General features: G+C 49.1%; 1 protein-coding gene across 3 annotated transcripts in view; it reads right to left on the bottom strand.

Moving 5' to 3' along the window:
* Nucleotides 1–7,980: 7,980 nt before the first annotated feature.
* The window catches only part of PRKX (protein kinase X-linked), a 52,686-nt gene continuing 41,115 nt past the window's right edge, over nt 7,981–19,551 (bottom strand). For 2 of the 3 annotated variants that reach the window (XM_043895718.1, XM_043895720.1), the window contains exons 4-9: nt 18,620–18,739; nt 14,664–14,759; nt 12,904–12,961; nt 11,089–11,166; nt 9,430–9,579; nt 7,981–8,439 (exon numbers count right to left, since the gene is read on the bottom strand). In XM_043895718.1, the coding sequence (XP_043751653.1) occupies nt 9,454–9,579; nt 11,089–11,166; nt 12,904–12,961; nt 14,664–14,759; nt 18,620–18,739 (478 nt within the window). In that variant the 3' untranslated portion in view covers nt 7,981–8,439; nt 9,430–9,453. The remainder of the gene's footprint in view (nt 8,440–9,429; nt 9,580–11,088; nt 11,167–12,903; nt 12,962–14,663; nt 14,760–18,619; nt 18,740–19,551) is intronic. The other variant, XM_043895719.1, reaches the window with a different exon arrangement.

The following is a 19,551-nucleotide window of genomic DNA, read 5'->3' as shown; positions in this document are numbered from 1 at the left end:
GATGACATCTAGCAATCCTAGGATGGGACTGGTATAACATATTGTACCTTAACTATGGACATAATGTCACTTTTAATTCTGATTATGCTTTAACGTGGCTTAATGATTATTTTGCCTTACCTCTGTAACTATAACATGGTTTGTCTGTAACTGTTTGAAAGCTGTGAAGTCACAAATGGTCTGTCCAGGCTCCTTGGAGGACCGCAACCTCCTCCAAATTACCATCTTGGGGCCCCTGGATCAGAGACCCTCAGCGTGAGGGTGAGGAGAATTTGTTGCCTCAACGATTTAGGGACGACGCCCCTCAACAGCAGGAAGCAGTTACAGAAGGAAAATGACTCCCCTTTCCCTTGACAATATAATTCTCCTAAAGAGAAAAGGAGGGGTTGAGAGAGTCAATTCCTAGGCAGATTGATAAGTCTGGGGTCCCCAAGGAGGAGATGGGTTCTGGGGCTCTCGAAGAGGAGATAGGGGTCTGGAATTCTCAGCGGGGAGGAAAGGACAAACGCCTTTTTTATTTCTACATTCCTTAGCCTTAGTCACATAAAATGTGTTTTTTTTTTTTCTCTCTCTAAGCCCGGAACTGATGGTTTACACAACAAACAACTCAGTTTAATTCAGCAGTAAGGGATTATATAACCACCATGTATGTATCCTGCTTGAGGACAGTTTCTCCTTCCTGAAAACCTTCTGACAAACCCTGGTATCTCAGAATGTGTATAATGGGAGTGGGTCTGGTAAGATCTTTCAATTGCTAAGCTCTAATCCTCTCATCCTGAAATGTAAACTGTGGGAGTGGGTCTGGTAAAATTTTTTTACAACCTTGAGACATTCTTTTGATTTATTGTAATACCCTATTAAAAAAGTACATCACTCCCTTGCTAACACTAGCAAGGTGGGGCACTCTCCCTCCCCCTTGTAATTTCTACGTCAGAAGCTTTGTCAGTCACTTTTCATAGTTTAATAAAAACTCTGCTGCACACACACACACAAAGAGGGTGGATAAATGTATATATATAACTGATTCACTCTGCTATGCACCTGAAACTACTACAATATTGTAACTCAACTATACTCCGATTTTAAAAAAAAAATTGTTTTTAATGTTTATCCAAACTTGTAGCCTCACAAGTTTATAACACAGCCTCTGGTCTGTATTTTTGGAAGGTAATTTGCCGGTGATGAATCTGACTCTCAAAAGCATTGACGGACCCGGGTTCAAGTAGATCAGAGCTTTTTGCCTTCAGTTCAGTTCAGTTGCTCAGTCGTGTCTGACTCTTTGCGACCCCATGGACTGCAGCACGCCAGGCCTCCCTGTCCATCCGCAGCTCCCTAACCCTAACCCAAACCTACGTCCATTGGGTCGGTGATGCCATCCAACCATCTCATCTTAAGACACACCAAAGCATCCAATTGTCCGTACCAATACAGTGACTGGAGATCTTTAGCCTCCAATGCTTTCATCTGAATACAGAGAACTTAGCTCTTCACTTCTTCAACGACTGTCCTAACATTTTTATTATTGCGATGCGTGGTACAATGGAATGAGCAGGGATCAGAGAAGCGTTTGAATCTCAGCTCCACGATTTATTAACTGCGAGACGTTGCATGACTAACTTAGTCTTTCTCAGCCTCAATTTCTTTGAAGGAGACAGGGGGAGGAGAATATCCTATTTCTAAATGTTAAATCATAGCGTCCGCACAGGAGTGGAACTGCTGGATCTCATGGTCGTTCTTGATCGCCTGGAGAAGGGAACGGCAGCCCACTCCAGTGTTCTTGCCTGGAGAATCCCGTGGACAGAGGAGCCTGGCGGGCTGCAGTCCATGGGGTCACAGAGAGTGGGACACGAATCAGCACCACAGCAACGGCACTTCTACTTTTAATTTTTGAGGCGCCTCCACGCTGTTTCCCGCAGAGGTTGGACCAGTCTACATTCCCACCCGAGGCTCACGAGGGTTCCCTTTTCTCCACGTGGTCACCAACATTTGTCACTTCCCGTCTCGTCGAGAAAAGCCACTCTGACAGGTGTGAGTTAATATCTCACGGTGGGTTTGATTTCCATTTGGAAAAAGATACCTGGAGTCGCGTGCTCACTGCGGCATGATTCATAACAGCCAAGATATGGAAACACCCTCAGCGTCTGTACGTAGATGGATGGATAAAGAAGGTGCAGAAGATACATACCATGGAATATTACTCGGCCATAAAAAAGGAGATCCGGCCATTTTTCCACAATGGAAATGGACCTGGAGGGTATTAAGCTAAGGGAAATAAGTTAGACAGAGAGAGACAAATACAGTATGATCTCATTTATACGTGGAATCTAAAAAGGCTAATTAAAAAAAAAGAGTAAAATAGTGGTTATCAAGGGTTCTGTGTGTGCTGACTCAGTCGTGTCTGACTCTTTGCAATCCCATGGACTGTAGCCCGCCAGGCTCCTCTGTCCATGCGATTCTCCAGGCAAGAACACTGGAGTGGGATGCCATTCCCTTCTCCCGGGGATCTTACCAACAGCGAGACAAACGGACGATTCCTGCAATGCAGGCAGATTCTTTACCGTCTGAGCCATCAGGGAAGCCCTGTGATGTTTGACACTCAGCTGCGACAACGTGATTCAAGTATTAAAAAAAATCACACATGGGTGTGATTTACAGTGAGAAAGGCAACAATTTTTTTCTTTTTTTTAACCAAACTGCAAAGGTGACTTGGAAAGTCGGCTGTCAAGCCAAGCTATGTGAGCGAGTGAGGAGAATGAAATTTTAAAATATTTTTGTGATGACAATGACGAAGCCACACTTGGAACCAGCTCCAAAGGCGACTTGGTAAAGACACCACAGGGCCGCAGATGAGAGGCCGGCAAACCCGGCGGCCCCCCAGCCTGCGTGTATAAATAAAACTTTATTTCAACACAGCCACACCCCTTCGTTGTACACATTGCCTGAGGCTGGTTTTGCACACTACACAGGTAATGCCCAAAAATACTGGCCATCTGGCCCTCTGCGGGAGAAATTACAAGGCTGTATCATACACCTGCCACTTGTTTCAAAGGAGCAGAGTGTGCAAGTTCTCAGCACAAGAAAAACACTTTGTCACTATGTAAGGGGATGGATGTTACTGAGATGCACAGGAGGGTTTTTTCCTTTTGTTTGTTTTGCTTTATATACACATGTAAATCCGAAACGAAGATAATTTTGTGGTCACTTACATCTCAGCAAAACATAGAAATTTAAAAGGACTGCTGACACTCGGGGCTAGATGAAAGCAGAGAAGCCTATAGCTTTTCCCATGACCAAAGAATCAAACCGGAGTCAGACTTCTATCTTAAAAGATACAAAGTTTTATTAAAGGAACCTGGAATCAATGGTATCATTCCATAAATTAGACAGCAGTAAAATCTTCCCAGGGTGTATATATATATATATGTATATACAAATCACAGTGATTTTCATTGTGCAAGGAATGGAGAGGTGTAGAAACAGGGTTTTTTTTTTTTCTTTCTTTCTTTTTTAAACCACTTGAGAAGCTGAAACGATCAGGGTGGGGCTCCCCGTATGACTTGAGCAGGAAGGAGGAACACCAGCCCTGGATGCTTCATCCCTGGAGCAAAGAAGGAACCTCTGACCGCCCCGCAGAGCCAGAGAAAGCGTCTCGGGGAGCCAGGAAAGGCAGCCGGTGAGTGGAAACGGTTCTGATCCCAGTTGCAAAAAAAAAAAAAAAACAAACACACGTGCCATGAGTTTTATTTAAATAACACAGGAGTCCACCACGGAAGATCAAAGAGAGTGTCAACAGAAAACGAATGCAGACACAATAACTTAGAGGGAATGGTTCCAGAATATTTCCTTTCTGATTATCAAGGGTAGCGTGTGCTGGTGACCACACGGGGTCAGCAGGAACAAGCTTGGTATGAAAACGTGACGCTTGGTGGAAGCATCGCCCACCACTCAACCTCCACCAAGACACAGACGGACACACACACAGACTCAAATATATTATTTAAGACAATCGTACAATCGCTTTTTCTCTTTCGTTCTTGGTGAGTCAGCAACGCCCACTCAAGCTGAGCTGATTAGTCAGAATCTGATAAAGGAGTGTACAGTATACACGATGTTTCAGCAGGTACAGAATACGCGCCAGGCAGAGGGGCCACGGGAAGAAAAAAAAAAAGAACAAGACAGGCACCTCATTTTAATCTCAATCGGGAGCGACGGAGAGACTTACACGATGCAGTCAATTTTGTGATGCAAAATCAAAGGGCTAGGGACCAAAAAAAAAAAATACAATTCCAATCTTTCCTGCAGCTGAAGCTACACCAAAGATTCTGTTGTTACGATGAGGAGTAAATGCAGCCTTCAGGGCTCCCCCGGAGGGGGGTGCCTATCATATCACTCAACCGCCTGGTGCTTCTGCTGACTCGGACGGGTGGCAGGTTGGTCTTGATGTACAGGTGGAGAGAAGGAAAGAGACGGTGAAAAATAGGTGATGCCAAACCTGCTCCAGGAGCAAGACTGGGAGGAGTTTTAAAGCATCGTGATGGGGTGACGTGCACGCCGGTTATCTGTTACTGGTTTTTTTTGTTTTTTTTTTCCCTTTGCATATTTTGACAAATCGCCAGCAGAAATCATGGTTTTTGTGTTTTTTATTTGTTTTTCCACTGCTGGCCAATGATACATCACTGCTGAGTGGGATATCCCAACTGCCGGGACCACGGGTCATATGCCGTGACGACCGGCTAGCATTTTATCTCCTTCTGCATTTTCACAGATGGCTCTCCAAAGCAGGCTGGCTTTATTTTTTCCCTGAGGAAACCAAGACCCACCCCGATCCACCTCTTGAAATCAATGCATTTCCTAAAGACTTTATAAGAATTTTTTTTCGGGAGGGGGGGGACGATAAGGACCATTTTTAAAGTCTTAACTGAATTTGTGACATTGCTTCTGCTTTATATTTTTGGCTTTCTGACAGTAAGGCATGTGGCATCTCAGCTCCCCCGACCAGGGATTGAACTCACACCCCGCCCCCCTCAACATTGGAAGGTGAAGTCTTAACCACTTGTCCACCAGGGATGGGGTGGGGGGAGTCCCAAGACTTCTTATAGAGTATTGTCATTTAAGGAGATATTGCCAACTTGTCAAATGGCAGCAAACAAAAAACAGATCTCTCCTTTTCCGGTTCGGAATGTTGTCACGGTGGCCGTGAACTTTCTTCAAAACCTAGCACACCCTGATTACTTTTGATCCAAGACTCCAACATCACAGAATGCCTCCAGGGAGTGAACGATTTTCTGGTTGTATACGGCGAGCCGTCCATGTCTTTAAGACTCATTTTGATCACGCCCAGCATTGCATGATGTCAGACCATTTAATTTACGGCCCAGGCACCAGCACATGAAGCTCTCGACGACTAAATGGGCACCAGGGGTGTCAAAGGTGAGGTAAACCCCATCTGGCAGTGTTGGAATTCCTCTTCCTTTCCAATCTGCTTTGCATGGCTGATGGTCAACGACCATGGTTTTATAAAGCAGCGAGCCATCCATGGTATTTGAACCTTTGTTTGCCCTGCATAGTTCTTCAAAATTAAGGCAACGCATTTTCATGCGTTCTTGTGCTATTTTCATCTCATAAATTACAACCTGGACAGGAAGAAGCAAGCCAAAAAAATATGCATCGGGATCAATGTCTGTATTTACAACTTTTGTATTGTGTTCAAGAAAGGTGTTTCATTTATTTTGTATTTTCTTAAGCATAAGGCTCCAAATAACAGTCATTTATTTTTACAGTCAGAGGACACAAGACTTAATGCTTTTCCTCATGGGTCTCTATCTCTGTGCAGGTTCCCGCTGCTCATTTAACCTTCTAACATTCAACGACGTAATAGCTCAGAAATGGCATGATAAAATTTTAGTCCCAGCTGGCTCACCGTTTAATCCAAAGAGCGCGGTGATGGGCAAGCACAGACTCAAAATAACAGCTCTCCGGGAACATCTGTCCAAGTGCACCGTTTGAAAGTAAATTTTTAATGAGTTGCCCATTGTAAGGTTTATTTTACTTAAATCTTGGACTCACTCTTGCCTACGGAATGGACTGCTCTTTGAAGACGAGGTCATTTACGAGAAGGGGTGATTTAGCACCTTCGGCTCAAAGCTTTTATAGGTGTCATTTCCCTTCGTATCTCCTTCAAGCACACACACCCCTTGTCTTCCGATCCAGGAGTTGCTTCTTGCTGGTCAGTCGCTCAGTCGTGTCTGACTCTTTGCGACCCCGTGGACCGCGGCACGCCAGGCCTCCCTGTCCATCACCAATTCCTGGAGCTTACTCAGACTCATGTCCATTGAGTCGGTGATGCCATCCAACCATCTCATCCTCTGTCGTCCCCTTCTCCTCCTGCCTTCAATCTTTCCCAGCATCAAGGTCTCCAATGACTCAGCTCTGCGCCATCAGGTGGCCAAAGTATTGGAGCTTCAGCTTCAGCATCAGTCCTTCCAATGAATATTCAGGGTTGGATTCCTTTAGGATGGACTGGTTGGATCTCCTTGCAAGTCCAGGGGACTCTCAAGAGTCTTTTCCAACACCACAGTTCAAAAGCATCCATTCTTCAGGGTGCAACTGGTCAAATCTGACATACACGTGTATGTCCCCTGACATTTGTGCTACGTTAAAAAAAAACTGTTATGACTTTCCCAAACAGCAGCTCTCCACACCCCTAGGTGTGCCTGCAGAAGCGTGGGAAGGAAAAGCTGAGAAAGACACAGCGTTCCGGCCCCCAGCACAGGAAGAAACAGTGTCGACAGCAAAGAACTGACCAGGTCACCCAAGGATACCTGAGTTGCAGAGACCTGAGCAGCTGAGAGCTGAGGGCGCACCCAACGCTTTGCAGCAACACATCCCGAGGGCACACTCCGCCTGCAACCCTGTGGGCCGAGGAACGGAACCTCTCCCACGGGGAAAGCGAGGGTGCAGGGCCTCGGGAGACGGGGGGTCTCGGAGGTCCAGTGGGCGATCCCCCGCAGCCACTGAAGGCTCGAGAACCGACTGCTTAAACGCACAGACCTCCGCCGGGCAAGGGCCTGGCTGGACCCTACGACCGGATTTTACACAACGGGTCCGAGCCACGCTTGTCTTTCCAGCTGAGTCGACAGAAGAAGCACGGCCCACTTAGGTGTCTTTCACAGCAAAGCTCAGCATCAGAAAGCATAAGGAAAAGAGGAGGGTTAAGAAGGCATGGAGTGAGGCGCCTCTGACCAAGCCCTGCTCCTGGGGGGACGCAAACGTCAACAGCAACCCTCGCCCACAGCAACACGCTCAATACCTAGCGTTCGTGATCCACAGGGTCCACGGTCGCCACCCCCCCCCGGCCCCTTGGGTCCAAAGGGAAAAGGAAAGCTTCCCCCAGGCTTGTTCGGCACAGGCCCGGTGTATCTGTGAAACCAGAAACACAGCGAACGCTGAGGAGGAGAAGTGAAAGCAAGCAGAACTGAGGAAGGGTCAAACGGCTCCATCGTGTCCCTGCCGTTCCTTGCTTTTCCCAAAACCAAAGGGGAAAAGGAAAACATGTGCTTTAAGTTCCTCGAGCCAATGCTGAAAAGAGACTCTTCCATGTCAGGAGATGCACGTTTGGTCCAGGAATTGAACCTGGAATACGAACAGCTAGCCATCTCCCTACAGAGTCTGAAATTTTTTTTAACGCCACAGACAAAATTCCTCGAAAAGCATTTGCGGTCAGTGGCTTAGTCTTGCAGTAAAATTCAAACTCACATCTCCTTCCTTTGCATTCTGGTTTCAAGACCCCAGGCTGCCAAACATAAACCACTAAACATACTGGATACAGACCGTTACAGGATATAACCATAAAATGCATATAAGATGATACAAAATGCATATATCATAACTTTTAAAATTGTGTCCGGCAAGAGAACAGATTCATTAAAAAAAAAAGAAAGAAAAAATCTGAAACATAAATATTATCTCTGGAAAGTAGGAACATGTACATCACTACACAATTTCTGAGCTCCAAGCATACCGCCTTTTTTATACACAGACATGAGCAAACGCACACACACACACACACACACACAATTTGTGGTTAAATCTGAACAAGTTCAGCTCAAACATAAAAAGTCAAGTCTATGAGGGAAAAACAAAAAAAAAACGAAACCAAGATATTCCAGTAGGAACACACAGGGCTAAAAAGCAGAAAACCTACAACCAAATGAAATGTTCAAAGTGTCCTACTGTGCAGTCGATTTCCAGTAGATTAAATAATTCCAGGGCCACGAACGTCAACAGCTCTGCAATCTCTTTATACACATCCGGGCATATACAAAGGTGGAAATATCCTTCCTCCAAGAAGAAGATGCTTCCTCGGGCTGGCCATGGGGGCCGACCCTGACCCATGGCGGGGGCCACTGTGTGTCCCGGCAGGCTCAGATCACCCTGTGTCTGGCATGAAATAAAACAAAGGGCTTGGTTACTTTTATTCTAAATGTTTATTCTTTTTTATCTTCTGCTTACCCTGTGTAGCACAGGGGGTCTTCTTTCCCCAATCAAGGATCGAACGTGCATCACTGGAAGCAGGGAGTCTTAACCCACGGGACTGCCAGGGAAGTCTGGATTTTGTTAAGTTTCCAAAACACCCGGGGAACATCTGTCATCTCAACAGTAACAACAAACAACGGTAGTGCAAAAGCAGCCAAAGATGCGTTTCACGTTCTTACGGCAAAGACCCCCAAGCCTGAATTCTACGGAACGAGAACGCCGGATGAAGTAAAATTGAAAGGGTTTTATTAAAGGTGGGCTCTCGAGGTTCCATAGAACTAGCCCGAGTTCGTCCACAATTTGAAAAGAGATTCATGACAGAAACAAAAGTGGGTCCCAGTTTCCTGGTACCTTGCCATAGGACCTCACCATCAGACAAAACATTCTGTGATGAAGAAAATCTACAGGGGCCCAGACTCACAATCTAAGTGTGCTTCAACCCACCAAGACCCACTGTTCTAGCACAGGGAACTCTGGTCAGTACTTGCTAATAACCTATATGGGAAAGGAATTTGAGAAAGAAGAAATACATGTATATGTAAAAAAAAAAAAAAAAAACTATATAAGAAATTTAAAAATAAACAGAATTCAACTGATACAGGGCTTCCTGGGTGGCTCAGATGGTAAGGAATCCGCCTGCCAATGCAGGAGACGCAGGTTCGATCCCTGGGTTGGGAAGATTCCCCTGGAGGAGGAAATGACAACCCACCCCAGTATTCTTGCTGGAGAATCCCACGGATGGAGGAGCGTGGTGGGCTACGGTCCACGGGGCCACACAGAGTCAGACACAACTGATCGACTAACACTTTGACATACTTTCAAGTGATAGAATGAGTGAATGAAATAAAAGAGGCCTTGATATTGCAAAAATCAATACATAAAATACAGATCTACCTTCCAGGCGGGGGAGTCCCGAGCTCAGAAATTCTTGAAGACATCCAGCTCTTTCTGTGACACGGGCGGGGCAGAAGCCCAGTCGTTCTCGGGATACGCCTCGAAGTTGGAGGTATCGTCTTCACCGCACAGCTTGGGGACGATGGGGGGCTGAGGGACCAGCAAAGACACAGCGCCGTGGTCAGAGGGGAACTGTGCTCACCGGGTGATCTTACATTCAGCCACGCTTCAGTGTGACTGCACTTTGCAGATACTGTTTTTTTTTTTAAAACAAATCAAAGCTTTGCAGAAACATTGCCAGTCTGTACCAGGAAGTTGTTAACCTCCAGGCGAGCCCGACTTTTTTTATGGCACTTTTAACATACTATATTTGTTTTGTTTTGTTTTTAATCAAAGCTTTGCAGAAACCTTTGCATGGATCAAGCCTGCACCAGGAAGTTGTTACATTCAGGCACGCCTAGTTTTATTGCACTATACAGATACTATGTATGTTTGCTTTTTTTTTTGAATAAATCAAAGTTTTGCAGAAACCTTGCAAGGAGACAGCCTGCACCAGGAAGCTTGCTACGTTCAGGCACGCCTAGTTTTATTGCACTTTATAGCTCAGCTAGTAAAGAATCCGCCTGCAATGCAGGAGATGCTGGTTCGATTCCTGGGTCGGGAAGAACCCCAGGAGAAAGCATAGGCTACCCACTCCAGTGTTCTTGGGATTCCCAGTGGCTCACCCTGTAAAGAATCCACCTGCCATGCGGGAGACGTGGGTTCCATCCCTGGATCAGGAAGATCCCCCGGAGGAGGAAATGGCAACCCACTCCAGTATTCTCGCCTGGAGAATCCCCATGGACAGAGGAGCCTGGTGGGCTACAGTCCATGGGGTTGCAAAGAGTCGGACAGGACTCAGTGATTAAGCTTGCGCACACACACACGCCCACACACACACATACATACTCCCTTTTTTTTAAAAAAATGTAATCAAAGTTTTGCAGAAATCTAGCATGGGGCAAGTCTGCCCCAGGAAGTTGTTACATTTCGGCACGCCTCATTCCATTGCACTTTGCACATACTGCGTCTTTTGCAAGTTGAAGCTTTGCAGAAACTGAACATCGAGCAAGTCTATCTGCGTCCTGTCTCCAACAACACTGTCGCACTTCTTGCTCTGTTAATTCTGATAATTCTCACATTTAAAACTTTATGATTAGACTTGTTGGGTTGAACTGGGACCACTGATCTTTACTGTAACCACTGACCTTGGTATAGCTTTTGTTTTGTAATTTTTCAATTAAGGTAGAGATGGTTCTTTTAAGACTCTTCGCCACTCCATGGACTGCAGCCCGCCAGGCTCCTCTGTCCATGGGATTCTCCAGGCAAGAAGACTGGAGTGGTTTATCAGTCCCTTCTCCAGGGGAATCTTCCTGACCCAGGGATTGAACCCGGGACTTATGCATCACAGGAGGTCTCTTTACCAACTGAGCCTCCAGGGAAGCCCGCGACTCTTCAGCCAAGGTCTTCCCTCAACAGTGTGAACTTAGTAACGATTTGAATCACTCCATTAGGTATTCATCCCAAGGAATTGAGCCACAGACTCAGAGCCCGAGTTTGCACTCAGGAGAGCCTGAGGCCTCCCCGGGTACCAGCCGGCCGACTGACGTCTGGTCGTACCTTCAGCTTCCTTTCGGGGACCGCGCCCCAGTCCACGAGCCGGAACCACCGGTGCTGTTTGACGTCCTCGGCTCCGTTCTGCAAAAGGAACACCCGTCATCAGCGCAGAGAAGGCCGGCAGGACAGGAAAGCCCGTGTCACAGAGAGGCGCCGTACGATTCCACACAGAGGGAAACACGGGTTCGCTAGGGCTTGAGCCACTGTCCCCGGAGAAAACTGCCAGTGAAGGCATCTGAGCATCATGATATGCTTTTCTTCATTACAGACAGAAATTCAGTCATGGTGTTCAAGGCTTACCTGCTGGCTCAGTAAAAGAACCCGCCTGCCAATGCAGGACACGTGGGTTCCATCCCTGGGTCGGGAAGCTCCCCTGGAGAAGGAAATGGCAACCCACTCCAGTATTCCTGCCTGGAGAACCCCACGGACAGAGGAGCCTGGCGGGCCACAGTCCACGGGGTTGCAAAGAGTCGGACACGACTGAGCAATTAAACGACAACATGGTGTTCACGCGTATAGAGCTCTGGACCACAAAGACCAAAGCGTAACTATGGTCCAGGCCCTCCCAACGTGAAGTGGGATTTTCACCTTGACATTTCCTTCAGCTGAAGCTGTGGCTCATTATGTGTGTGTGTGTGTGTGTGTCAGGCCCTCAACCGTGTCTGACTCTTTGTGACCCCATGGACTGTAGCCCTGCCAGGCTCCTCTGTCCATAGGGATTGTGTAGGCAAGAACACTGGAGTGGGTTGCCATTTCCTCCTCCAGGGGATCCTCCCGACCCAGGGATCGAACCCGGGTCTCCTGCATTGGCAGGCAGAAGCTTCACCACCTGAGCTACTTTTCCAAACACATAAAATGAGGTTCATAAAGTGATGTCATCTGCTCACCACTGCCGAGAGATTAAGCCACGTGACTACGATGCAAACTGAGGATGTCTCACTTGAGAGATGGGTTTTTTTTTTTTCCTCAAGACCTTGCAGCGTGTGGGATTTTGATTCCCCAGCCGAGGGGTCGGAAGCGGGCTGCCTGCAGCAGAAGCCTGGAGTCTTAACCACCGGACCGTCAGGGAAGTCCGCAAACCTCAGAGAAGTGGCAGCTACAGGGTACTGGCTTCTTTTGGAAGGAACGAGCCTGTTCTTTAAAACGGTGGTGACAGGTGCACCATTTTGCAAACACAGCACAAAAGCCGTCCGACTTGTCGGATATAAAGGGGTAAACCATGTGCTATGTGAATCACAAGAGGGAGATTCAAGGGGGAGGGGACATAGGTATCCCTATGGCGGCCTCGGGCTGGTGTGTGGCAGAAAAACCAACATGATATCGTAAAGCAATTATCCATCACTGAAAATTAAAAAAGAAAAAATAAACATAAGTAAATAGAGAAAGCGATGATTAGTTAGCTTATAGATCACTGCTGAGCCACTGGCTTCTTTGGAGGGATGTGGAGACCTGATTCTGGGTGAATCAAATCTGAAATCTGGCCAAGGAATGGGCAAGACTGTTCTGCCGTTGCTGACCATGTCTGAAGTCAGATGAGAGGCATTTAAAGTGAGTACCACTTAATGCGTGCTGAGATGCTCAGCCATGTCCGACTCTTTGCAACCCCCGAGGACTGCAGCCCGCCAGGCTCCTGTGTCCGTGGGGAGTCTCCAGGCAAGAATACTGGAGTGAGTTGCCATTTCCTGCTCCAGCGGCTCTTCCCAACCCAGGGATGGAACCCACGTCTCTTACGTCTCCTGCAGTGGCAGGCAGACTTTTCACTACAAATATCGAGTAGGAAGCCCCTACCGTTCCACATATGCGGACGCAAATACTGACCTTCATGTTTCCCAGTCTTTTCGTCCTGTCGGTAACAAGCAGTTTCTTGATGAGGTCTCTGTTTCAGAGGGGAAGGAGACAGACACAGAGAAACATTGAAATGTGGGAACAGAGCAGGTCAATAGCAATAAAATCCAGTTTGGCAGGGACACCCGCCCAGCGGGTCGGTCTGCACGTTGGCTAAACATCTTCTGGCGCTCCTTTCTCACCACTCTTGACTGCTAAGTCGCTTCAGTCGTGTCTGACTCTCTGCGACCCCGTGGACTGCAGCCCGCCAGGCCCCTCCGTCCGTGGGAGTCTCCAGGCAAGAACACTGGAGTGGGTTGCCATTCCCTTCTCCAGGGGATCTTCCCCAACTCAGGGGTCGAACCCGCGTCTCTTGTGTCTCGTGAATGGGCAGGCGGGTTCTTTACCGCTAGCTCCACCTGCGAAGCCCCTTTCTCACCATTATCTGTTCCTAGACAACCTAAACAATTTATGCGATGCAGAGCTGCAACCCAGCTAAGGCACAGAGGTTGATCAAATCAACGTAGAGACAAACAGCCTTTGAACATGAGCAGGAGAAACTCTCTCTGCCCTGGGGATGTCTGACCTTCATTGCAAATATACCTGCCAGGCCAACCCCGGCCAACTACACAACATGTGATTTTACCATAATCAGTCATCACGCTTTGCCTGGTGGGTCTACTTATCTGTGGGATTCCTGTCTGGACGTCCTTGCCTTCCCAGAAGCAACGGAAGTATTTTTGTGTGTGCTGGGTCACAGAGATTTTCCTTCTAAATAGCCGATGATATCAGAATACTGACTCACTGGACATCAACCCTGAATATTCACCGGAAGGACTGATGCTGAAGCTGAATCGCCAATATTTTGACCACCTGATGCAAAGAGCTGACTCATTAGAAAAGACCCTGGTGCTGGGAAAGATTGAAGGCAGGAGGAGAAGGGGACGACAGAGGATGAGATGGTTGGATGGCATCACCGACTCGACGGACATGAGTTTGGGTGGACTCTGGGAGTTGGTGATGGACAGGGAGGCCTGGTGTGCTGCGGTTCATGGGGTCACAAAGAGTCGGACACGACGGAGCAAGTGAACAACAACAACAAAAAATCAGAACCCAGAAGGATAGAGAAGCCTGTATTCACACAGCAGACGAGGATTCAACACAGTTACGTCACAGCGTGTTTCAAGAAATCATTTCCTTCTATTTCCCCCTTAAAAATTCTATTTAAGTAACGTAATCACTCACAGTACTTACACATACAAGGGCTTCCCCGGCGGCTCAGCAGTATAAAATCTGCCCGCCAGTGCAGGAGATGCAGAGACCCGGGTTCGATCCCTGGATCGGGAAGACCCCCTGGAGGAAGGCATGAAAACCCACTCCAGTATTCTCGCCGGGAGAAAGAATCCCACGGACAGAGGAGCCTGGCGGGCTGCAGTCCATGGGGTCGCCAAGAGTCGGACGCGACTACAGCGACTTAGCAGGCAAAGTCGTGGACGCCTGCACCAGCCGCCAAGCTTGCTGGGAGGAACAAGGCCCTTCTTCTCGAATAACAGAACTGCTTCCTTATTCAATATGATGATGAACGACCTTTATTTGCTAATGATACACACACCCGTTATCTCAAAAGATGTAAAATACGGCTGCGACTCATGGAGAGGTGAGGTGTCATCCCTCCAAGGACGCCTCCACTGGGCCGTTTCTCAGGGGCTTTAGAAATAAACGCCCCCACTGACCGGAGAAGACGGCTGACTTACTTGACAGTGAACTCCAAATGTCTGGGGAAGTCTATCTTGCCAGCAAGAATCTTCTGATAAATGCCAAAGGCGTTGTCATCGAAAAACGGAGGAAACCTGTTAGAAACATAGAAACGGCTTATTTTTAGCGGCCAGTGGGGGGAACAGCCCCAGGCTTTATATGGATGGCTCCTTCCACCTGGCATGGGCAGAAGAGAATTCTATTTTTCCGTGTGCACTTTCCTCTCTCACCCGGGAGTCACGGATGACTCAGGGCCAGCTATGAAGGCATGGTTCCCAGGGGCCAAGCGCGGAGCACTCTGTCCCAACAGCAGAGGGCAGGCAAATGTAGAAAATGCAATGACCATGATGAGCCTTTGTGACCAGCTGTGTGGCCACTCGCTGACGGCTGCTTGGTCACTGAGGTGCGTCCGCCTCTCTGCAACCCCGTGGACTGTAGGCCCACCAGGCTCCTCTGTCCATGGGATGCTCCAGGCCAGAACACCAGAGTGGGCTGCCATTTCCTCCTCCAGGGGAATCTTCCCAAGCCCAGGGATCCAACCTGCGTCTCCTCTCTTGGCAGGCAAGGTCCTCACCCCTGAGCCCACCTGGGAAGCCCACGACGGTCTCTTAACTACAACTAGCCCGGCCAGCTGCACTTCTAGAGTAAGCAGCTTCCGTGGATCTCGAACCTACTCAGGCCCAGAGACATCCAGTCCTCGCCGAGTGTGAACGCCTTTGAGTGAACAAACCCCTGAGTCGGGCCTCCGCCCGTGAGCCAGAAGCCGGTTCCAACAGTGGCCGGGGGGGTTGGTGTTCCTGCCCTGAGTGGAGGCTCTGAATGAGCACACGCCGCGGGACGGTCTCCATGAAGAAGCGGGCCCGGGAGAAAACGCGTCATACATTCCTCCACGGGCTCCCGGAGAACGCGGCATACGGAGCTCCGAGGGAGCTGGCGTGACACGCCACCGTCATGGGAGAGGTATTCTAGCAGTAGCTTTAATGAGCGGAAAAAACTCATCACGAGGGAGCGCCCACAGATCCAGCCGGAGAGAAAAAGCAGAAGGAACGCATATCTGAGACGTCGGAGTGCAGAAAGCGGCCAAAGACGGTGCCCAGATCCAACGTGTGTGTTTATTCACTCGGTCGTGTCCAACTCTTTGTGACCCCAAGGACTACTACAGTCCATGGGATTCTCCAGGCCAGAATACTGGAGTGGGTATCCTTTCCCTTCTCCACGGGATCGTCCCGACCCAGGGATGGAACCCAGGTCTCCTGCATTGCAGGCGGATTCTTTACCAACTGAGCAATCAGGGACGCCCGCCCAGATTTGAAAGTATCTTCAAACGTCTATCTTTAACCCAACAGAAACCTTCCAATTTTTTTTCCCCAATTTTCTTTACTTACTGGCTGCACGACATGGGATACGGGGTAACACTTCCCTGACCGGGGATCAAACCCACGTATCTCACAGTGGAAGCTCGGCGTCTTAACCACTGGACTGCCAGGGAAGCCTCCTTCTAAGTATTTTTTTTTAATTGACTAATTTAACTGGAGGATAGTTACTTGACAACATGGCGAAGGTCTTAATAAAGCGGGCAGGGAGTCAGCCGTGGCGAGCTGTAGACAGAGGGACCGCCTGTACTGCCCCACGAAGGCAGGCTCCAGCAGTTCATCTTAGAAAAATGCACGGCCAGGAACTTTGCTGGCGGTCCAGTGGTTGAGAATCTGCCTCACGACACGGACGACGCCGGTTCCATCTCTGGTCGAGGATCTAAGACCATGATGAAGTGAGCCTGATGTGCTGGATCCACAGTGTCCAAGCAACACAACTTGAGGGTCTGCAGGCCACCATGAAAGAGCCGGCGGGCTGCAACTGACAGCTGACCCCCAATTCAGCCAAACAAACGTTCTTTTTAAAAAATGCACATCAGGGCCTCCCTGGTGGGTCAGCGGTAAACACTCTGCCTGCCAACTCAGGAGACACGGGTCCGAGCCCTGACCCGGGAACATCCCACATGCCTCAGAGTATCTAACCACCTCCCCCCGCCACACACAAAAAAATACATGCCAATTTTGCCATTTTCTTCCCCCCATCATCTATCCATGATCTTTTTTTTTATAGACATCTTTGACCTACCTCAACGTTCCTGGTGGCTACAGACCCCATGGACTGTAGCCCGCCAGGCTCCTATGTCCGTGGGATTCTCCGGGCAGGAATACTGGAGTGGGGTTGCCATTCCCTTCTCCAGGGGATCTTCCTGACCCAGGGATCGAACCCCGGTCTCCCACATGGCAGGCAGATTCTTTACCGTCTGAACCACCAGGGAAGCCCCATATGTTGTAATAATATGCCATTATCTTCCAACAACATACGTTCCAATCGTATACTATATTCCAACATGATCTTTGCTACGACGTTCCATATTATTATATTCCGTGAAACGACAGTATTTTTTTTCCCCCATAATAATAGAGACAAAAGAGAAGACACAGCAAGTCATTTCTAGTAAAAGTGCTCCGGCCGCTGGGATTCAACGGTTGGGCAACGCTACCCTCTGCTGGTCAGAAATAGTCAAGAAGGAACACACCCACCCGCTGCTGGGACACGGGTGGAACACCGATCACGCACAGGTGCAGAAAGATGTACCATTTTACATTTCTTTTTACATTTCACATTTCTTTAACATCTTGCATTTCTGATAGCGTAGGGAATGCCTTTCAGCCTTCTGTTTCTGACCGGGACTTCCTGGGCTGCGGTGCACGGAAGGGCTTTTTTTGGTCTATGTGATTGACTACAGAGGCGTCTGAGCAGAGAGAGAGAGAAAGAAGAACTGGGGAAGGGCAAGGGGATGGAGGAGGGGCAGGCGGGGAGGAGAGACCTGGGCGGGCCGCCCCACCTGCCCGCCAAGCACAGCGTCCAACAAAAGAGCCTGGTGAGCGCAGGATGCCAGGAAGCATCGGGTCCACGGACGTCTGCGGGGAAGATGCTTGTGCTGTCTGCCCTGTGGGGAAACGGTGTGCGTGCGGGCTCAGTCGTATCTGACTCTTTGTGACCCCATGGACTGTAGCCCCGCCAGGCTCCGCTGTCCATGGGATTCTCCAGGCCAGAATACTGGAGCAGGCTGCCATTCCCCTTCCCCACGGGGATCTTCCCGACCCAGGGATCGAACCCATCTCTTTCTTCTCCTGCCCTGGCAGGCAGATTCTTTACCGCCTCATGGAATTCCTAGCAACACCTCACAGCAATGCCAGACTTGAGTGGTTAATCATGCTGATATAGGGTGCCTCTCTCCGGAATCTGGACCGGGGAGGTCAATGGAATTCCAAACATCCCCCGAGGCACATTTGGGGTTTTCAGGAAAGAACACACTCTTTCCTTTCTGGAACACTGTTCCTTCCGAACGTCCTGAAGAGGATTTCTTTATCCACACGCCCGCTACCCAGCTCGGGGCTTCCCTGCTGGCTCAGATGGCAAAGAATCTGCGTGCAATGCAGGAGACTTGGGTTCCATCCCTGGGTCGGGAAGACCCCCTGGAGGAGGCACGGCAACCCACTCCAGTGTTCTTGCCTGGGGAATCCCAAGACAGAGGAGCCTGGCGGGCAGCAGTCCATGGGGTTTCCAAGAGTTGGACACGACTGAGCGGCTAACATCACACCCAGCTCTGGGGACCACTCCACACTGATGGGTGGGTAATGAATCACATGTTCACGGCAGACAGGGACACTTTGAGACAAAAGATCGCACCAGACGTGCCCTGCTGGTCCTCCCAGCTCCTGCTGTTTCCTCTTTTGAAAGCAAGCCGAATGGTCATTCATAGCATCATCACCCACAGTGGGAAACTGTCAGAAGACGCCACTCCAAGTATGTCCGTCCGCTGACCCCCTTGCATCAAATCCTGGGGGCTGAGCCCCCCCCAGAACAAGCGAACAGGGCAGGGAGCCGCAGGCATCTTCCCCACGCAAGCGGTACTCACCCTGACAGCATCTCGAATATCAGGATGCCGAGCGCCCACCAGTCCACCGCTCGGCCGTGGCCCTTGCTCTGAATGACCTCGGGGGCCAGGTACTCGGGGGTCCCGCAGAGGGTCCACGTCCTGTGGGAAGAGAAGAGGGAGGTGGGTGTCCACAGAACTCAGCTGTGATTGGCCGACGCGTGCATCTCAGGAGCGGGGAGGTTACGTCACTGAAGTAACCTACGCAGAGACCTAAGACCCCAGCCCCGGAGATAAACATGGCAACACTGTTCTCTGTGACTTCTTTCCTTTTATAAACACTTCTTTTCCAATTGAAGGTTTTTAACTTTCACTTTGTGTTGGCATATAGCCTATGAACAATGCTGTCTGTGATGGTTTCAGGTGGGCAGTGAATGGACTCGGCCACACATACACATACATGTATCCCCTCTCCCCCAAACTCCCCTTCCATCCCGGCTGCCACGTGACATTGAGCAGAGTTCCCTGTGCTGTCCAGCAGGTCCTTGTCTTTATCCTACCCCATACATAAAGACAGTAACCTTGTCTCCCCTGACTATCTCTTCCTTTTATGATCATGACGAAATGATGAATGTCACTCAGTCGCGTCCAACTCTTTGCGACCCTGTGGACTGCAGCCCACCAGGCGCCCCTGTCCCTGGAAATCTCCAGGTAGGAATACTGGAGTGGGTGGCTGTTCCCTTCCCCAGGGGATCTTCCTGACCCAGGGATCAAACCCAGGTCTCCTGCATTGGCAGGTATTCTTCACAGTCTGAGCCACCAGGAAAGCCCTGCTTCCTTTTATAAACACTCATTAAGCAAAACAGACTCGAAGTCACAGTCCTGTTATCACAGCCGTGTGTTGTTCTTGGTGATCCCCTTCACTGCTCAGAAGCAAAACCCTCACAGTCCTGATTCCCCATAAAACGATATGA

The sequence above is a fragment of the Cervus elaphus genome, chromosome X, assembly GCF_910594005.1.
Source record: "Cervus elaphus chromosome X, mCerEla1.1, whole genome shotgun sequence".
Lineage (NCBI taxonomy): Eukaryota > Metazoa > Chordata > Mammalia > Artiodactyla > Cervidae > Cervus > Cervus elaphus.
Note: the sequence above shows the minus strand (reverse complement) of the source record. Positions and strands in the feature narration are given on the sequence as shown.